Source organism: Sorex fumeus, unplaced genomic scaffold (genome assembly GCF_029834395.1).
Source record: "Sorex fumeus unplaced genomic scaffold, SorFum_2.1 ptg000130l, whole genome shotgun sequence".
NCBI classification, from domain to species: domain Eukaryota; kingdom Metazoa; phylum Chordata; class Mammalia; order Eulipotyphla; family Soricidae; genus Sorex; species Sorex fumeus.
In genome coordinates, this window is record NW_026606187.1 from 621,475 (window position 1) to 639,838 (window position 18,364).

At 53.4% G+C, this 18,364-nt stretch overlaps 1 protein-coding gene across 1 annotated transcript; it reads left to right on the forward strand.

Moving 5' to 3' along the window:
• Window positions 1-6,146: 6,146 nt before the first annotated feature.
• CD19 (CD19 molecule) lies at window positions 6,147-16,778 on the forward strand. Its single transcript, XM_056138917.1, has 15 exons — window positions 6,147-6,234; window positions 6,492-6,752; window positions 7,070-7,249; window positions 7,337-7,624; window positions 8,599-8,709; window positions 8,965-9,013; window positions 9,577-9,662; window positions 9,913-9,996; window positions 10,150-10,254; window positions 10,334-10,402; window positions 10,491-10,550; window positions 10,640-10,696; window positions 13,485-13,577; window positions 13,673-13,773; window positions 16,706-16,778. Exons 1-14 carry the CDS (start codon window positions 6,147-6,149, stop codon window positions 13,762-13,764), a joined length of 1,623 nt encoding a protein of 540 aa, XP_055994892.1. The 3' UTR covers window positions 13,765-13,773; window positions 16,706-16,778.
• The last annotated feature ends 1,586 nt before the right edge of the window (window positions 16,779-18,364 follow it).

Consider the following 18,364-nt stretch of genomic DNA (forward strand, 5'->3'; position numbering starts at 1 on the left):
CTGGAAGTCTGAAGGCGCCATGAGGCTGCTGATGCACTCGCCTCACAGGTACAGATTGACCTGCTGGCGGCACCACACCCCCTTAATTTTATATTGTAATGAATGATTCACAAAAAAATGATTACAAAAGGTTTCCTTAGAAGAAAGTGTGTGAAGATTGTTGTATCTCACCATGGAGCCATTAAACTCTTGTATAAGAGATTACTAACATGTTACAGATTAAGCCTCGTGTGTTTATATTTTGTTAATCGAGATTGCTTGTGTTCTGCTTTATATCCCATCCAATGTAGTGTGTCTTGGTTTATCAGTGATGTAAAGTTTGAGATGAGATTCGCGGCTGCGCACTCCAGGAATTCCAAACTTTCGAATGGGATGATAGAGCTGGAGTTAAATTTTTAACTGGATGGTGACTCAGACAATTCAGTCTGGCTCAAGGTCCAGAAGCACTTCTGCAACTTGTTGATCTCTTTCAAGATTTATTCATGAGTCTCTAAATCATGGCTGATTAATGAGCTTACACCAGAGGCACGGGTGGACGCCAAGGCTTCCAGAAATACAGGGAGATGTGGCAAGCGCATCCTGACTCCATAAAAGCCTGGAGATTTCAGTCACAAAACCTGCATACCGGGGTTTTTCAACAGATTCATTTCTGGATGAGGCTTGTCCTGAGCAGTGGCGTCCAGCCATGAGCATGGCAGCAATTGTGGAGTAAATAGTTTTTTGGCTGCCAGGGTTCTTGTTTGGGCAGGTGCTGGGCTTACCCACCTCTCCTCCAGGGTGCCCTGAGAATTTAGCCTGGTTCAGGGTTTGGAAACATCTCTGCAATTTGGAGATCTCTTTCGAGATTTATTTGATTCTCTGGATCATGGCCCCATTACCAACTTTCACCACTCAATTCCTGTCCCAAATGATCATTTCTATCTATCATTGTCCTACTGGTCTCTTCTCTATCCTAAGGGCAGTTAGGATAGAGACCAGGTTGGACTTTAACATATGGGTCCCTGGGGTCACTGGGGTAGATGATAAAGGCAGTGAGGAGTGCAGCCAAAGAGGCTGCTGAAATTATTCTGACTGGAAAGAGAAGAATCCAGAAAGAAGAGAGAAATATTTAAGAGAGAAAATGGACGGGACTTGGTGACTGAACTTGCATGGGAGGAAAAGAAAAATGTCTTTCTGTTGCTGTACTTGTGTGTGGTCACCGGCCCGCCCATGGTTTCCGAGGGTCCCCTGGAGCATTTTGGGCTGAATCACCTTCCCCCCTATAGCAATGGATGAATAAGGAGGGAACAGGAGCCACCAAGATGGTTGATAATTAGTGGCCATTTACTCAAGTTTCACAGAGTTAGTTATAGAGAAATCATGAAGGGTTGGGGGTAGCAATTATACATAGGTGTGGTTGAACATTATAATAAACAATGAAAAGATGTAAAGCCCTCCCTCCAGGGGAACTTCTAGGAGATAATCAAGGACAAAATCTTATCAGTACTCAGCTGACAAAATCAGCTCAGTACTCTAGATCCACCCAAGGGCAGAATTCCTTCTAAAAGTGTCTTGCTTTCTCTTTTCCTTAGCCAGTATCCATTTAAACAGTCATCTTAAATTTACTTCTTAATAATATTTCTAGTCATTTCTAGTCATGAACACAGTAAAAGATGTATTAAATGTAAAGGGTGGCTCTTCCTAGGGACATTTAGCTATACCGTCCTCAGGCCAGGTTAGTCTTTCCTAACCCCAGCAGGGTCCTTATTTAGTTACTTCTTTTTGAATCATGACAGTTTGTTCCATGACTGTGCTCTTTTTTTTTCTTTTTGGGTCACACCTGGTGATGCACAGGGGTTATTCCTGGCTCTGCACTCAGGAGTTATTCCTGGCGGTGCTCAGGGGACCATATGGGATGCTGGGAATCGAACCTGGGTCGGCCACGTGCAAGGCAAACGCCCTACCCGCTGTGCTATTTCTCCAGCCCCCCATGACCGTGCTCTTAACTTATGCTTCTTATGGCATTTAGTCTGTCCCTTTTTGATGCCAGGATAGCTTATGACTTGCCCTGGGTCCATCTAAGTCCCTCACCGGGAATCCCCTTTTGGGGTTATTAGGAACTAAGGGTAACTGAGACTTAAATATGATGGATGCGCAGGAGTAAATATTATTCGGAGTCAATTAACTCCCAAATTACAGAAGCATAGAATTATGTGTATTCCTGTGTCTATACAAAAAGGACATTGCTCTAAGGTAAACTATGCAAAGGACATAAAGGAAAGAAAAAAGCAATATTTCACTTACGTATACAAAATCCAGAGCCCTAAGAAGAATTTGACTTTTTTACAAGTCACAGGGTCTGATTTGGGGATATAAGTGATTAACAGATAGGGGAAGAAGAGCACAAAGGAGAGGTTAAAGATAAAGACAGGATTGGGGGTGCCTAATGGAATTGGGTGTGCCTTGGGAGCACTATGGTGGGAGTAATTCATAAGCTTAAACTTCCGGCGGGTGGGGGGGGCAGGAAGGGAGAAAGGACAAACCAATGTGATCCAACATCTTTCATCTTTCTCTTACTTTTGTTTGGGGACCATACCCGGTGATCTTCAGGGACTGACTACTCTAGACTCAGTGTTTAGGTTGCTCTCCAGATGTGCGCAGGGGACCATGTGGTGACAGGGATCAAACCCAGGACTCCTGCATGCAAAGCACCAGCTCGTTGAGCCATCTCCCAGGCCCACCTCACTTCTTATATCCAAAGGACATGCTTCCAGCCTGCCCGTGGACCAGACGACAGAGAGCCCCGTCTCAGCATGAAGGTCTCAGAGCGCCAGGCCCATGAGAAAGTGAACAAATCAATTGTTCTCTGGGGCCTAGAAAGAAAGCAAGCAGGTGTGGGTGAGCCTCAGGGAAGGCCTTTCTGAGGAAGTAACATTTGAGTAGAGACCTGAGCCCGAGGAGGGAGCCAGTGGAGTGGAACGGGGAGAAATCCAGAATGAAGAGTCGGAGCAAAGCCCCATCCCCCACCTAAGCTTGGGGGCCTGGTGGAGGGCTCTGGTGGGAGGCAGTGTGAACATTTGCTCCATTGATAAAAGACACCGTGACAGTCTAGGCAGGGGGACCCGCAAGGTTGCTCAGGCAAGAAGATTCTGCCCTGAAGCAGGTGGGAATGAAAGAGATTTTGCTGTGTGGAAGGCGAGCAGGGGTCTTGCCACCTCACCCTCTCCATTCCTCAGGGCCCCGCTCGTCCCCCTCTGAGTCCCCCCAACCTCACCAAGGGGAAGTGGGTGGCCTGCCAGCTGGAGGGTCCCCTGGGGTTTGCTTGAGGCAAACAGGAAGCCGCAGACCGGTGAGACAGCCTGGGAAACAGCAACTGAGAAAGCAGGTCTCCAGGGTCCGAGAGCAGGAGGGAAGGAGGGAGAGAGGGAGGGAGACACAGGCCGGGAGGCGGAGAGCAGACTAGACACATTTCACGCTGACCTCTGCTTCTTCTGTCAGTGCTCCGAGAGGGATCTCAGGCCACACCCTGCCCTTCAGGGGACCTTCATTTCCCTGATGCCAGAACATCCAACCAGAGAACATTAAGCAGCCATTCTGGGCCAATGTGGAAGAGAAAGGGCACAGATGAGCCCTTGGTTCTCAGGGTGCCTTGAAGGGCCACAGGAGTGTGGGGCACCTCTGCCCTTTGGTGATTCTCCTCTGAATAACAGGCCTAAGAACACTTCAGCTCTTCCTTTATTCTTCTGTGATTTTATTTGTTTGCTTGTTTTTGGCTTTTTGGGTCACACCCTGGGCAATGCTCAGGGGTTACCCCTGGCTCTGCACTCAAGAATTACTCCTGGCAGTGCTCAGGGGACCCTATGGGATGCTGGGGATGGAACCCAGGTCAACCGTATGCAAGGCCAATGTCCTACCCGGTACACTATCGTTCTGGCCCTTCATTTCTGATTTTAAACTTGTCTCCCTCTTTCTTTCTTGTTATTGCAGTGATGTGTGTGTGGTTTGGGTGGTGGTGGTGATAGGGTGTCACACACTTAATGGTGGTGCTCAGGGGAGACACACTTTGTTATGACCCCCCCCAAAGAACAAAGCTGCTAGGACTACACTCTGACATGTGTGGCATTACTGGGGGTTAAACTCGGGTCCTCATGCTGATAAGGCAGGCACTCTACCAATGAGCCATCCTGGGCCCCCTCTCATCCCCATTTAATCTTCGCAAAAGATATCCAATGGGACTATTAGGATCCCCAGTTTACATGGGGTAGTGTTGGATAACATTGGGTTATCCTTGTTTCTCCCGCAGGGAGTATAGGCTTATTGAGCTACTCACACAATAGTGCTCCCAAGGCGCACCCAATTCCATCAAGCACTAATAATCCTATATTGCTTTTCTCTTTCCATTAAGTCACTTGCATGATTTAGCAATGGCCTTTTTTTTGGGGGGGGTCACACTCAGCAATGCACAGGGGTTACTCTTGGGCGGTGCTCAGGGGACCATATGGGATGCTGGGAATTGAACCTGGGTCGGCCGCATGCAAGGCAAACACCCTACCTGCTGTGCTATTGCTCCAGCCCCAGCAAAGGCCTTTTTGTATAGACACAGGAAGACAGTTGATGCTATGATTTTGTAACATGGGAGTTAATTGACTCCAAATATATTCACTCATGGGCATCCATCACATTTACCTGACTTAAACCTCAGTTCCCCTTATTTCCTAACACCCCCCAAAAGGAGGATCCTGACAAAGGGACTGGATGGACCCAGGGCAAGCTCTTCGCTACCCTGGCATTGGAAAGGGACAAACTAAGTGCTATCAGAAGTATAATAAGAGCATGGTCAAGGAACAGACTGTCATGGCCCAAAAAGAAGTAACTGAATAAGAACCCTGCTGGGGTTAGGAAAGCCTAACCTGGCCAGGGGACTGTGGTCTGGGATATATAGCGAGATGTCCCCAGGAAGAGTCAACCTTTAAGCTTAGTATATCTCTTTCTGTGTTCATACTAAATGACTAGAAATATAATAAAAAGTAAATTTACTATGAATGGTTAAATGGACTATACTAGCCGGTGGGGGAAAGGAGAAAGAAATACACCCTGGAAGGAATCCCACCCTTAAGTGGATCTCCTAGTAATCTAGAGTGCTGATGAACCCTCATATGAGATTTTTTTTTAATAAAATGAACATTTTATTTATTTATTTATTTATTTTTGCTTTTTGTGTCACACCCGGTGATGCACAGGGGTTAACGCCTGGCTAGTGTACTCAGGAATTACTCCTGGTGGTGCCCCCACCTATGTGAACCCCACCCTTCATGATTTCTGTATGCTGTATGGGGTAAGAGGGGACTGGACGAGGACTAGGAGGACTACAATGCGGACGAGGATGAGGGAACTATGATGACTGCAACTACAACCAAAACTACTACTACGACTGTGCTGTAAAGGGAGAGATCGGACTAGGCTGGGCAGGACAGAGAAAATAAACTGACTACCAACCAGCCTGGGACCCAGACTCTATTTCTCTGTTGCCTCGTCCTTTGTCTGTCCGTCCATCGCTGTGAGCCGGCCAGGGGACGGCTCTTGGCCACTTCCTTTGGAAACTCACAGGGTAGGAGGTGGAGGATTCTCACTCAACTCGGCTGGAGCCTGGAGCGTGGGCACTGGGCAGTGACTGGAGCTGGAAGGTGAAGGGACGGTGGTTGAACGGATGAACGGGGAGCATGTGTGAAGGGAAATGGGGGAGTCTGGGGTGCGAGGAGGTAGTGAATGAAGAAAGAGGCGGCATGCTACACTGGACCTGTTCATTCAGCAGCATTTCCTGGGCCCCTCTGGCGGGCCTGGCACAGATTTTGGGGGGGCCTTGCAACAGCAGCCAACAAGGCAAGGCCTCTGTCCCAAGGAGGGAACCGAAAGCGACACAGATGCACCAATAGGGACGTTTCGCCTGGTAGCAAGGGCTGGGATGGAAATTCTTTTGAGGTACAGGAAGGGGTGCAAGCTTGCTGGGTCTGGAGGGGTGCAGGGAGAAGGCCTGAGGCGTGACCACCCCTTCCTCCCTGGAGGGACTGCCCGCCACCCCCGCAGACGCCCATGCTTCAGTGCCCCCGGCCCCCACCTGCCCCAGCATCCCCTGCGCCGCGGAGCTGGGGTGTCCCAGGCAGTCCGGCATGGCCATGCCGCCTCTCCTCTCCTTCTTTCTCTTCCTCACGCCTGTGGCAGTGAGACCCCAGGAGCCACGGCTGGTGCAGGTTACAGGTATGACCAGAAGATACGTATGGGAGCCACTGAGGCTGGAAAAACAGGGTTGGGGCCGAGAAACTCCCCGGCCAGAGCTGCCCTGGGCTTGCTCACAAAATTCAGGGAGGGACTGGAAGGACTCTGGGGGCTCATCTGCTCCCCGCTGGTGGGGACTGGGGGGGTTGGGGGGTTTATAACTCAGAGGGAGGGAGGGAGGGAGGGAGGGAGGTATGAACCGAGCTTGGAGCTCTTATTACTCTCCTTCTCCTCCACAGAGGGAGATGAAGCTGTGCTACAGTGCCTCAGAGACCCCCTAGAGGGTCCCCCTGAGAACCTGTCCTGGTCTCGAGAGGACACACCCTTCCTACAGCTGAACCGAGGGTTACTGAACGTGGGGGTGCAGAAGGGGCCCCAGGGCATCTGGGTGTTCATCACCAATGTCTCGGAGGAGATGGGGGGCTTCCACCTGTGCTCCAGGGACGACCCTTCCCAAGAGGCTTGGCAATTTGGCTGGACAGTCAGCGTGGAGGGCAGCGGTGAGGGCAGGGACAGGGCCTGGTGCTGGGGGCGGAGTCTAGCAGCTACTAAGGGCCTGGGGGAGGGGTCAGGGCCCCTGAGGGACAAGCAGAGAGTTTTAGGGGCCCGTAAAACTCCCCTCTCCTCTATTTATTGTTTGGGGCTACACCTGATGATGCATGGGGGTTGCTCCCTGGGGTGCTTGGGGGGAACAATGCAGTGGTAGGGATTGAATCAGGGGCTTCTGCTTGGAGAACATGGGCCCCAGGCCTTCTCTCCGCCTTCCTGGGTCTCTGTGTCCTGCATGTCTCTGGATCTGGTCCTACTCTCTGCCCAGGCGAGCTGTTCCGGTGGAATACTTCAGACCTGTATGACCCAGGATGCGACCTGGGGAACAGATCCTCCTCTGGCCACGCCCCAAGCTCCCAGCTGTATGTGTGGGATGGAGATCTCGGTATGCCTCTGGAGGCAGAGTCCAAGTGTCCTCCACCAAGACGCAGTTCAAACCAGAGCCAAGGTAAAGGGCTGGGGGTCACCACCAGTGGGGGCCCAGGACGGTGATGGAGACTGGAGGGGACTTCAAGTCTTGGTTCTGCCTTCCCAGATCTCACTGTGGCTCCCGGCTCCACCCTCTGGCTGAAGTGTGTGGTGCCCCCAGACTCTGAGACCCCCATCTTCTGGACCCATGTGCACCCCAAGAGGTCTAATCTCTCGTTGCTGAATCTGATGGTCAGGAAGGACGGTGCAGACATGGAGAAGTGGGTCCTGGTCACCGTCCGGGGAGGAGCTGTCCTCTCCCTGCCCCAGGCCAGAGCTCAGCACGCAGGCACATACCACTGCAGCTTTGGCAACAAGATCATCAGCATGCAGCTGAATGTCACAGCCCAGTCAGGTCAGGGTTCTCCCAATCATGGGACATCGGGGGGCAGGGGGGAGGCGGCTCCTGGAAAGAACAGCAAAGCCAGTCAACTTTGGATTCCAACCTTTGGGCTCTAGTACCAGCTCCATTCTGAACCCCAACCTTGACCAGAGCACTGACTCCCTTGTACCCCACTTTCCTTGATTTTCTTTCCACAGTGGGTCCTTCTACAGCTGCTGGTGATGTTTCCTTTCTCCCCACGAGCCCTGGGGTGGGATCCCAGAGCTCTCATCCTTGTCTTCTGTCTTTCCATCCTTGTCTTCATTCTTGCTAGTGGGCCTCTTCCACTCCATAGCTCCCTGGGCCACTGGGCCACAGTGATTTGATTCCAGGCCCCAGAGTACACCCCCTCCCACCTCTGGCCACCCCTGGGAGCTGCCCATTGATGTCCCAGGGTCTCTGTAAGCTCAGCCAGTAGAAAATCAGTCAGTGTCTTCCCCAAGCACAGTCTTCTGGGTGGTCTGGTGTAAGGGAAAGACACACTTCCTGCCCAGATGCCCCCACAGAACCTGACCATACTTCCTGCCCTCCCCCAACTCCCCAGCCATCAAATTGGTCTTGTTGGCCTGCTCATCTGTATCCTGTGATACAGTCCTCTCATGCCTGCCCCAACCACAGTTCTTAGAATTTATCTCAGCACATCGCTGCATCCACCTCTCACTTGGGGAAGTTACCTCTGCTTCACTTTCACCAGAACTTCCCTGAAGCGTAGGGAGCGGGTCATCATCTTTGCGCTCCTGAATCCCAACACTGCCCCTGGCGTTGGCCTACTCCAGGCCAGCATGGCGCATGCCCTGTCCTCAGGGGGAGGGAACAGAGACTCTCTTGCAGCTTGAGACTTCGGGCTATTTGTGTGTGGAGTGTTGTCCCCCCACCTCCCAGATTCACAGCCCTTTGAGGTCTTGAGGGCAGAAGTTAGATGTAAGTCTGCGTCTCTGTCCCCCTAGCAGTATGGTATTGGCTGCTGAGGATGGGAGGCTGGAAAGTTCCTGCGGTGACTCTGATTTATTTGATCTTCTGCCTCGGCTCCCTGGTGGGTTTTCTTCATCTTCGCAGAGGTGAGTCAAGTCCTCCAGCTGCTCTGCCTAGATCAACCCGTCTTCCCCAGGAGAGCCCTCACCTCTGCTCACCCGGACTTCCCCCACAGACCTCACTCTCCTGCTCCCCTTTCTCCTCGAATCCCCTCCCCAAATTCCTGAGTCTCTTGGAATTTGATAGTCCATGTCCTCCATTGACTCAAGTAACCCCAGAGTCCCCAAATCTTCACCATGCCAAGCAGCGGCTCCACTAAATGCTCCCTTCAATCCCACCAGCTCTGACCCTGAGGAGGAAAAGAAAGAGAATGACAGACCCCACCAGAAGGTAATGCTGTGAAGTGCTCCAGCCTCGCACTCCTGTGCTGGCACCCTGCGCTTTGAATATGCTGTTGCTTCTGCTCAGGGCGGGGTTCAGCTCTGTCACCATGTCTGTCCAACACTCAAAAATCACCTCCTGGGGCTGGAGCAATAGCACATCGGGTAGGGCATTTGCCTTGCACGTGGTTGACCCGAGTTCGATCCCCAGCATCCCATATGATCCCCTGAGCACCACCAGGAGTAATGCCTGACTGCAGAGCCAGGAGTAACCCCTGAGCACCGCCACGTATGACCCAAAAAGAAAAAAAAAATCACCTCCCTGGAGCAATCCCACCCACTCCAGTGAGCAGGCTGTCTGGGACAGGGGAACTGATTATAAGAGGTCTCATTGGGTTGGAGAGGGCGGTGCAGAGAACTGAACCCAGAGCCCTGCAGGTACAAGGCCTATGTTCTTGCGCGGAGCCACATCCGGGTCCCTGTGGATCACATTTTAACTTCACAGCGGGGTCTCCCCGTCCCAGCCAATCCTTGCCCTTGCCTCCTAAAGTCTAACCCTCCTTCCTCGGCCAGGTTCTTCAAAGTGACGCCTCCCGCGGCAAATGGGCCTCAGAACCAGTACGGGAACGTGCTGTCCCTTTCCACATCTTCAGGCACAGGTAGGAAGCGCCTCCCGGGCTAGAGCCCCACCCATCTTCCTCATCCCTCCAATCCCCGGGATTTTAGGCCAAGAACCCCGCCTTCACGAGAGTAGCTCCTCCCCCAAACCCATAGCCCCGCCCAAGGACACGCCCCCTGGGTTTAGGCACCGCCCCCGGGTACCACCTGGGCCAGGCCGCGAGCGCAGACCCTCATCCTTTGGCAGTTCCCATCTCTTCTTACCTGCGACTACTCTGCTCCTTCCGCCAGGGCGCACCCGGCGGTGGGATGCTGGCCTGGGGGCCGCCGTCCCGGTCCACGGAACCCCGTACAATGACGTCCCGCAGGCTAGAGGTACGGGGCGCGGAGCGCGCCAGCCGCCGGTGATTTGGGTCCGGGCTTTCCCCACACCCGGGTGTTGGAGCGGTCAGTGGACAGGACATGTGGACTGGCACCCGGGGAAGGGCGGCTGTAACTCGGCTCTCTCCTGCGTCCCTCCAATCCTAGGCCGTGATGAGGACGGGGAGGCCTACGAGGAGCCAGACAGCGAGGAGGAGGGCTCCGAGTTCTACGAGAACGACTCGAACCTTGAACCAGACCAGCTGTCCCGGGGTAAGCCTGCCCCTCCCCATCCCACCCGCAACGTCCCCAACGCCCTTGGCGGCCCTGCTGGAACCGCCTTCTCCACCAGATGGCAGCGGATACGAGCACCCGGAGGACCAACCCTTGGATCCTGAGTATGAAGACTCCTTCTCCAACGGTAACTGGGTGTCCTTTGGGGATCCCCGGGAAGGGCTGACCCGCGGGGCCGCGCAGGAACGGTGCCCCGAGAGCTCCTTTGCTTGCAGCAGCTGAGTCTTATGAGAACGAGGAGGAAGCGCTGAGCCAGCCGGTGGCCAGGAAAATGGGTGCGTATGACCAGGCCAGTATGTGGGGAGTGCGACAGGGTGAGCCCCGGAAGCCAGGAAGAATAGTGACTTCTCTCTTCTTTCTCCAGACTTCCTGAGCCCCCATGGGCCAGGCTGGGACCCCAGCGGCGAGGCAACCTCCCTTGGTAAGAAATACCTGGACCTGCCCACCAGGCCTAAACTGGGCTCACCAGGCCTCTGCTCTGCCCCCAGGCCTTATCTTGACCTTGACTCTGGCCCTGGTCCAGACTTTAGACTTGGCTCCTAACACTAACCTTCGCATCTCAGCTCCATCCACACCCAACATTCACCAGCCCCTCACTGTGGCCAGAGCTGTCTGTCCCAGTTCCTGCCAACTTTGACCTCCACCCCACCCCAGTGGTCAAGCAGACCTCAGCTGACCCAGATCTCTACAACCTCCTTTTATATTTTTGTTTTTTGGGGCCACACCCAGTGGAGCTCAGGGCTTACTCCTGGCTCTGTGCTCAGAGATCACTCCCAGTGGGCTCAGGAACCATATGGGGTACTGGGAATCAAACACAGTCGAACATCCTACGTGCTGTACCATTGCTCCAGTCCCTCTACAATCTCCTATGTGACTCACTTTAACTCCTTATAGTTCTTATATTTTTGGTGGCCACCTCAAGGGATGTTCTGGAGGTGCCAAGACTACACGGGGTGGTGCCAGGGGTTGAGCTGTTTGTAGGCCTCCCACATGCAAGAGACAGGCCCCACCCTTTCCTCCATTGCTCTAGACCTTCCTTCAAGTTCTACTTTTTTTTTCTTTTAAGAATTTTTAAATTAAATTTTTCTTTTGTTTTTGAACCATACCTGGCAGTGCCCGGACTTCCTTCTGGCTCTGTGCTCAGGGATCTCTCCTGTTGGGCCCCAGGGGACCATGTACAGTGCCAGGGATGGAACTTGGGTTGGCCATGTGCAAGGCAAAGCCTTACTTGCTGTACTGTCTCTCTAGCCCTCAGAATTTTGAATTTAGATTTTATTTTAGGCGCCATGATTTACAATACTGTTTTATTTTGTTGTTGTTGTTTGGGCGCCATAGCCAGTGGTGCTTAGGACTTACTCCTGGCTCTGTGCCCAGAGATCACTCCTGGCAGGCTTGGGGGACCCTATGTGGTGTTGGGGATCAAACCCAGGTTGGTCCTTCCAAGGCTAATGCCGCCCCTGCTGCACAATCGCTCCGGTTCCTACAATAATATTAATGATGGGATTTCACGCATACAGTGTTCCAAATCACAGTCTTCACCAGGGTCCTTCCCCACCTTTTCCCCCCTTTCTTGGGGGGCGAGGGTAGCTGGCACACCAGGCAGTGCCCTGGGACTACTTCTGTCTCTGTGCTTGGGGACCACTCCCAACAAGACTTGGGAGACTGTGAGCTGCCCGGGGTCAAATCTAGACATTTTGTATGCAGTGGATATGCTCAGCTATTTGCATTAGCTCGCCTAGATTTTGGTTTGGTTTGGTTTTGGGGCCACTCCTGGCAGTGCTCAGGGCTTACTCCTGTCCTTGCACTCAAGGATCACTCCTGGCACTGCTTGGGGGACCAAAGGTGGTGCCAGAGATTGAAACCAGTTTGACTGCTTGCAGGTCAGCGCCCTATGTGATGTACTCCATCTCAAGTCCAGAGAGAGAAAGTTTTAAATTTTATTATTATTATTATTATTATTATTGGCCTGGAGCCATAGCACAGCGGTAAGGTGTTTGCCTTGCGTGCAGCCATCCCGGCCGAGCCGGGTTCAATTTCTCCGCCTCTCTCAGAGAGCCCGGCAAGCTACTGAGAGTATCTTAACCGCGTGGCAGAGCCTGGCAAGCTACCCGTGACGTGTTCAATATGCCAAATACAGTAACAACGAGTCTCAAAAAAATGGAGACATTACTGGGCCAATCAAGCAAATTGATGAACAACGGGAGGACAGTGTTTGTTATTTATTATTATTATTATTATTATTTGTTATTATTATTACCGGGCTGGAGCAATAGCACAGTGGGTTTGCCTTGTGCGTTTGCCTTGCACGCAGCCGACCCAACCAACCAGGGTTCGATTCCTTCACCCCTCTCGGAGAGCCAGGCAAGCTATCGAGAGTATCTTGCCCACACAGCAAAGCCTGGCAAGCTCCCCGTGACGTATTCGATATGCCAAACACGGTAACAACAAGTCTCACGATGGAGATGTTACTGGGCCCGCTCGAGCAAATTGATGAACGGGAGGACGGTGCTACAGTGCAGTGCAGTGCTATTATTATTATTTTGTTGTTGTTGTTTTTGGGCCACAAATGGTGGTTGCTCTGTGTTCTGGAATCACTCCTGGTAAGCTTGGAGAATTATATGGGGTGCCAGACATCAAACCCAGGTCAGCCATATGCCCCACCCACTATACTATCGATCTGGCCCTTCCAACTGTTTTGCTTTATTTTTTAAGGGGGTCAGACCCGGAAATGCACAGGGGTCACTCCTGGCTCATGCACTCCGGGATTACTCCCAGCGGTGCTCAGGGGACCATACGGGAGGCTGGGAATTGAACACCAGTCAGCCACGTACAAGGCAAATGCCCAACCAGCTGTGCCATTGCTCCAGCCCCATCCCCCCAAAAAACTCTTTTAAACAGGGATAAAGACTAAGGTTCTGGCTTGGCAGTTCTGGGGATACCATGGCCACTCCTGTGATGTTGCGAGGGCAGACAGTGATGGAGATCAAACTTGGGGCTTTGTGTGTGGCAAGCGAGCACTCAACCCCTGCGCGTTGCCTCCTAGCCCCAAGGTTTGCTCTTGACCCTTTCTCTGATGTAACCCAAACCCAACCCCAGCCCCTCACTCACAAGGACCCAACCCTCCTCACCCCTTCCCAGGGGGCACCCCTGTCCTGGCTGCTCTGCCCTGCCCCACGCCCCTGGCCTTCTCCCCACCCCTGTCCAAGCAGGGTCCCGGTCCTATGAGGATATGAGAGGGATCCTGTACGCAGCCCCCCAGCTCCGCTCCGTGCGGGGCCAGCCTGGTCCCAGTCATGAGGAAGGTGGGTGCTTCTACTGCTGCCGCCCATTGTGCGCGGGGCTGCGCCCCACAGCCTCCTGCCAGCCTCCATGTCTCCCCCTTCCTGCCCCCGGCCAGATGCTGACTCTTATGAGAACATGAGTAACCCCGACGGGCCGGAACCAGCCTGGGCAGGGGGCGCCCACACAGGTACCTGGAGCACTAGGTGATCCCTTCAGGTGAGCTGGGAAGGGACCAGGGAGAAGGGGAGGGACTGGTGAGAAACGGGTGGAAGTGGGGTGCTCAGGGAGGGAGCGGGAAAGGGTTCCCAAAGCCTGCTGGGACCCGAGACCTGCCCCCCCATTGCTTCTGTGTAGCTTGGACCTCCTCAGGCCCCCAGGGGCCACACCTGACGCTGAAATACGGGGACTCAGGCAGACTCTGCCGATCCCTGAAGCAGCATTGCTCAGGATGTGTGATTCTGTGTGTGTGTGTACGTGCGTGCACATGGAAGCGTCCACCCCTTGGCATTGTCCAGGTGAACTCAGTGAGTTTTCATCACGGGAGGCCACACCCTGTGTGGGAGGGGAAGAAAATGTGGGGATGGGGCTCTCCATCCCCCTCAGACACAGGGGCGGAGAGAGCAGCCTTGGGTATCCCAAGGTTATCTGCTGGTTGGCTGATTGTCTGTCCTTGTTCATCCCGCCGTGGGGCGGGCGCCCGGTGAGGCAGGCGTGGCCCACATTGGCAGGTGTAGCTTTTACGGAGGAGCTGCTGTTTGCTGGGTAGTTTGGGGCCAGACCTGACAGTGCTCAGGGATCTCTCCTAGCAAGATTTGGGGTTCAGGTAGGGTGTCAGGAATTAAAACCAGCTCTGCTGCATGCAAGGTGAGTGAGTGCCCTCCACACAGCACAGGAGGAGTTGCTGCGTGTAACCCTGCTTGGAACGGCCTCACAGGTTGGGGGGTGTCTTTGAGTCATGGGGTGTGAAAGCATTTGATATATTTTATGTAGTTGTATCTGCTCATTTTCTCTTCCCAAGCAAGCCTCCACTAGGCTGAGACAGAGGCAGGAAGGTGAAATAACGTGTTCTCTGCTTGCCTAGTAGAGTTCTGGGGGCAGGACCTGAATGTCTCAGGCCTGGACTCGGGCCTGACGCTCTCCCTTCCCATGCGCAGTCTGTTTGTTGGTTTTCTCTTTGGGGCCAAACCTGGAGTGCTCGGGCCTTAATCCTGGCCCTGTGCTCAAGGGTGACTCCAGAGGTGATAGGGATCAAGCCTGGATCTCTGGCACGTAAAACTTTTGCCCATGAAACCGTACACCAAGCCCTTTGAGCTACTTCCTGGCCCCATAATTCCAGTGACTTTATTTTATTTTTTTACTTATTTATTTATTGATTTTCTGGGTCACACCCAGCGATGCACAGGGCTTACTCCTGGCTCTTCACTCAGGAATTTCTCCTGGCGGTGCTCGGGGGACCATATGGGATGCTGGGAATTGAACCAGGGTCGGTCGCGTGCAAGGCAAACACCCTACCCATTGTGCTATCGCTCCAGACCCCTATTTTATTTTTTAAAGTTTAATCACGACTTAATTTATTTTACTTTATTTTATTTTTTCTTTTTGGCTTTTTGGGCCACACCCAGCGATGCTCAGGGGTTACTCCTGACTCTGTACTCAGGAATTACTCCTGGAGGTGCTTGGGGGAGCATATAGGATGTCGGGGATTAAACCTGGGTCGGCTGCAAGGCAAATGCCCTACCCGCTGTACTATTGCTCCAGCCCCAATTCCAGTGTTTTAAAGGATTGTCTGCATGTGTATGTGTGTGTGTGTGTGTGTGTTGTATGTGTGGTGAGTATACTGTGTCTGTATGTGTGTTGCATGTGTATGTTTCATGTGTTGTGTGTGTCTGTATGTGTTGTGTGTGTTGCGTGTGTGGTGTGGTGTGTGTGTGTGTGTGTGTGTGTGTGTGTGTGTGTGTGCTTGCAGAGATTGAACCTGGGCCCTCATAAGTGCTCTGCTACTGAGCTACAGCCCCGGCCCTCGGTGGTTTTGTCAGGCCAAGCAGTGTGGTTTCACTGCTTGAAACCTCCAGACAGAGGCTGTGGCTGAGGCCGCTGCCCACCCAGCTCTCAGTGTGCCCCCCATTTGTTTAGAGAAGCCTGGATGGAGACTTGCCAAGCAAAGGTGGGATGGCGAGAATTGCCACCCCCAAATTCCTGCCTCAGTGGCTGATCTTGGTGTCTGGTTTCCTTTTTGTTTGGGTCACACCTGGCAATGTCCAGGGGTTGTTCCTGGCTCTGCACTCAGGAATCACTCCTGGCAGTGTCCAGGGACCTTATGGGGTGCTGGGGCTCAAGCCCGGGTCAGCGCCCCCACTCACTGTGCCTTCGTTCTGGCCCCTTTGCTGCAGTCTTCTGCCTGGACTCCTGGCCCCTTGGCCTACCCCTTGAGAGCCCCGTGCCTCTTCCTCTCCCACTGAGGACATTCCCCTGGGGCTGGGGAGCTGGTTCAGATGGCGAGTGCATATGTCGAATATGCTGGAGGCCTGGGTGCCAACTCTTACACCGCATCATCCACCGGGATTGACCACGGCCCCTGGACACCACTGCGTGTGACTGAACTCTGACCTGCTCCCCCAGGAAATAAAAAACCAAGCAAACAAATCTATCAAAAAACATTTCAGTGGACTCAGGGCTGTGCCTTAGTGGGAGAGCATGAACCTTGCTTGTGTGAAACCTCAATCCCTCGCCTGCCCTTGCCCTCCCCCCAAATATTGACACCCCCTATTAGACTGCCTAGTCATTTTCAGTGTCTGTGTTTGACATTTAGAGTTCCTTTTCTTTGGAGCCACTGGGGGATGGGGAGAGATCCCCCTGGTGGTGCTGTTAAGGTGCCAGTTCTTTTTTCATAACGTCCTGTTCTTTCTGTGATGTCTGTGCTGTGGGTTGAACCCACGCGTTCCCAGTGGGAGCCCCACCCAGGCCCCTGTCATGTCTATTTCTGTTGTAGGTGCTTTCTTCTTTGAGCTCTGGGCCTTTAAAGCTGACTCATACCGGGACTCAGTTCTCTGCAGGCATTATCTGGGCTTTATCCTGCGGCCCTAGGTTCTTTGCGAGCATGATCTGGGCATTATCCTGTAGCTCAGGTGTGTCTCCTTTGATCTTCCAGCAGCTTGAAGGTTCACCACACGGCTGAGGAGACGAGCTCGGAGGAGTCTTCCCTTCCTCACGGAGCCTTGCCGTCCGGAGATAAGCAGTACGCCGAGCAGGCTGGAGGCCCGAGTTCAATCCTCACTGCCACGGGGTCCCCTGAGTACCTTCAGGAGTGACCCCTGAGCAGCCCTGGATGTGGCCCAAAAACCAAAAAAAGAGGAAAAGAAAAAAAAAAGAGTAACCCAAATTTCCCTGAGTTCTTCCCAACACAGACCCCACTGTACCAGGGTGAGGAGGAGGCGCACAGAGGACCAGGGGAAACGTCCCCTTGGCAGTGTCATCAGGGAAGAACCCGGGACTGTTTCTCCTGCCTGTGAGGCCCACAGATACCCGTGGGGCGGGCTTGGGCTGCCAGCCCGTCTTACAGGTTCCACGGGTTTGGGGAGCTTTTAATTCACAAGATTCTCCGAGGCAGTTCTTGCACAGAGTTTGGCCCGAGTCCAGCCTCACTGTCCTTTGTGAGGACTCTCCTCCCTCCTGACTTTATGTGGGGAAGCCTGGGGGGGAGGGGGCTGGCGGTGTCTGAGGGAGCGTGCAGTTCTGGGGATCAAAACTGGGGCTCCCTGGTGCAAAGCCTGCGCTCCAGCCCTCTGCACCACCGGCCCTGGCCAGCCCCTGGGGGTGGTTCGCCTCCAGCTGCCCTGCAGGGCCTGCGGTGAAGTGTGCCTTGGCTCTGCGCCCCTTCCCCGCCCCCCCCCACCCCCCAGCTCTGTGCTCGCCCTCAGCTCCCCACTGCCAGGGTCCGCGGCCCTTGGTCTGATCTTGGGTGGGTGAAAAACCTGTGTCTCGGGGGTCCTCCTGCGTCCCCCCAGGGCCTGTGTAACCTTGTAGCTTTCTTCAGTTTCCTCCTTTATTTCTGGCACCAGGAAGACCCCCTCTTGCTTCTCAACTCAACCACCTATTAAAAAAGAAAAGAAAAACGTGTGCATTCTGCGTCGTGTGTGTTATTTATGTTATCAGGCAGCCGCGCGCCGCTGCCGATGCTTGGGGGCTCTACTCCCAGCTTTGTGCTTCGAGCTCATTCCTGGCGGTGCTCAGGGGACCAGGTGATGTGGGGGTGAACCTGGTCCTCAGTGCAAAGCATGTGCTCTAGCTCGTGGAGCTCTCTCTAGATGTGGGAAGGGGGACATGAACCTCTGAACACGGTCCTTGGGGCAAAAATGGTAGTAGTAGGGGCTGGAATGATAGCACAGAGGGTAGGGTGTTTGCCTTGCCCGCAGCCGACCGGGTTCGATTCCCAGAATCTCATGTGGTGCCCTGAGAACTTCCAGGAGTAATTCCTGAGTTCAGAGCCAGGAGGAACCCCTGTGCATTGCCGGGTGTGACCCAAAAAGCAAAAAACAAATAAATTAAAAAAATGATAGTAGTAATAGTGATGATAATAGAGACCTCAGGAGTGGAGCAACGCCTCCAACCAGTATGAATTCCTGAGCACTGAGCCAAGAGTGCTCCCAAGCATAGCTTCCAGCCTACATCCTGTTTTTTTCCTCCTCTGTGTGTGTGTATGTGTGTGTTTGTTTGGTGTGTGTATGGGGGGAAGTTTGGGGTGACTTCTAGCGGTGCTCAGAGCTTACTCCTGGCTCTGCACTCAGGGATCACTCCTGGTGGGCCGAAG

Coding starts and splice junctions, on each gene's coding strand:
- CD19 (XM_056138917.1), top strand. CDS start 6,147: ATGGCCATGCCGCCTCTCCTCTCCTTCTTTCTCTTCCTCACGCCTGTG. Junction 10,403..10,490: donor TGAAGACTCCTTCTCCAACG/GTAACTGGGTGT, acceptor CTTTGCTTGCAG/CAGCTGAGTCTTATGAGAAC. Junction 13,578..13,672: donor TGGTCCCAGTCATGAGGAAG/GTGGGTGCTTCT, acceptor GCCCCCGGCCAG/ATGCTGACTCTTATGAGAAC.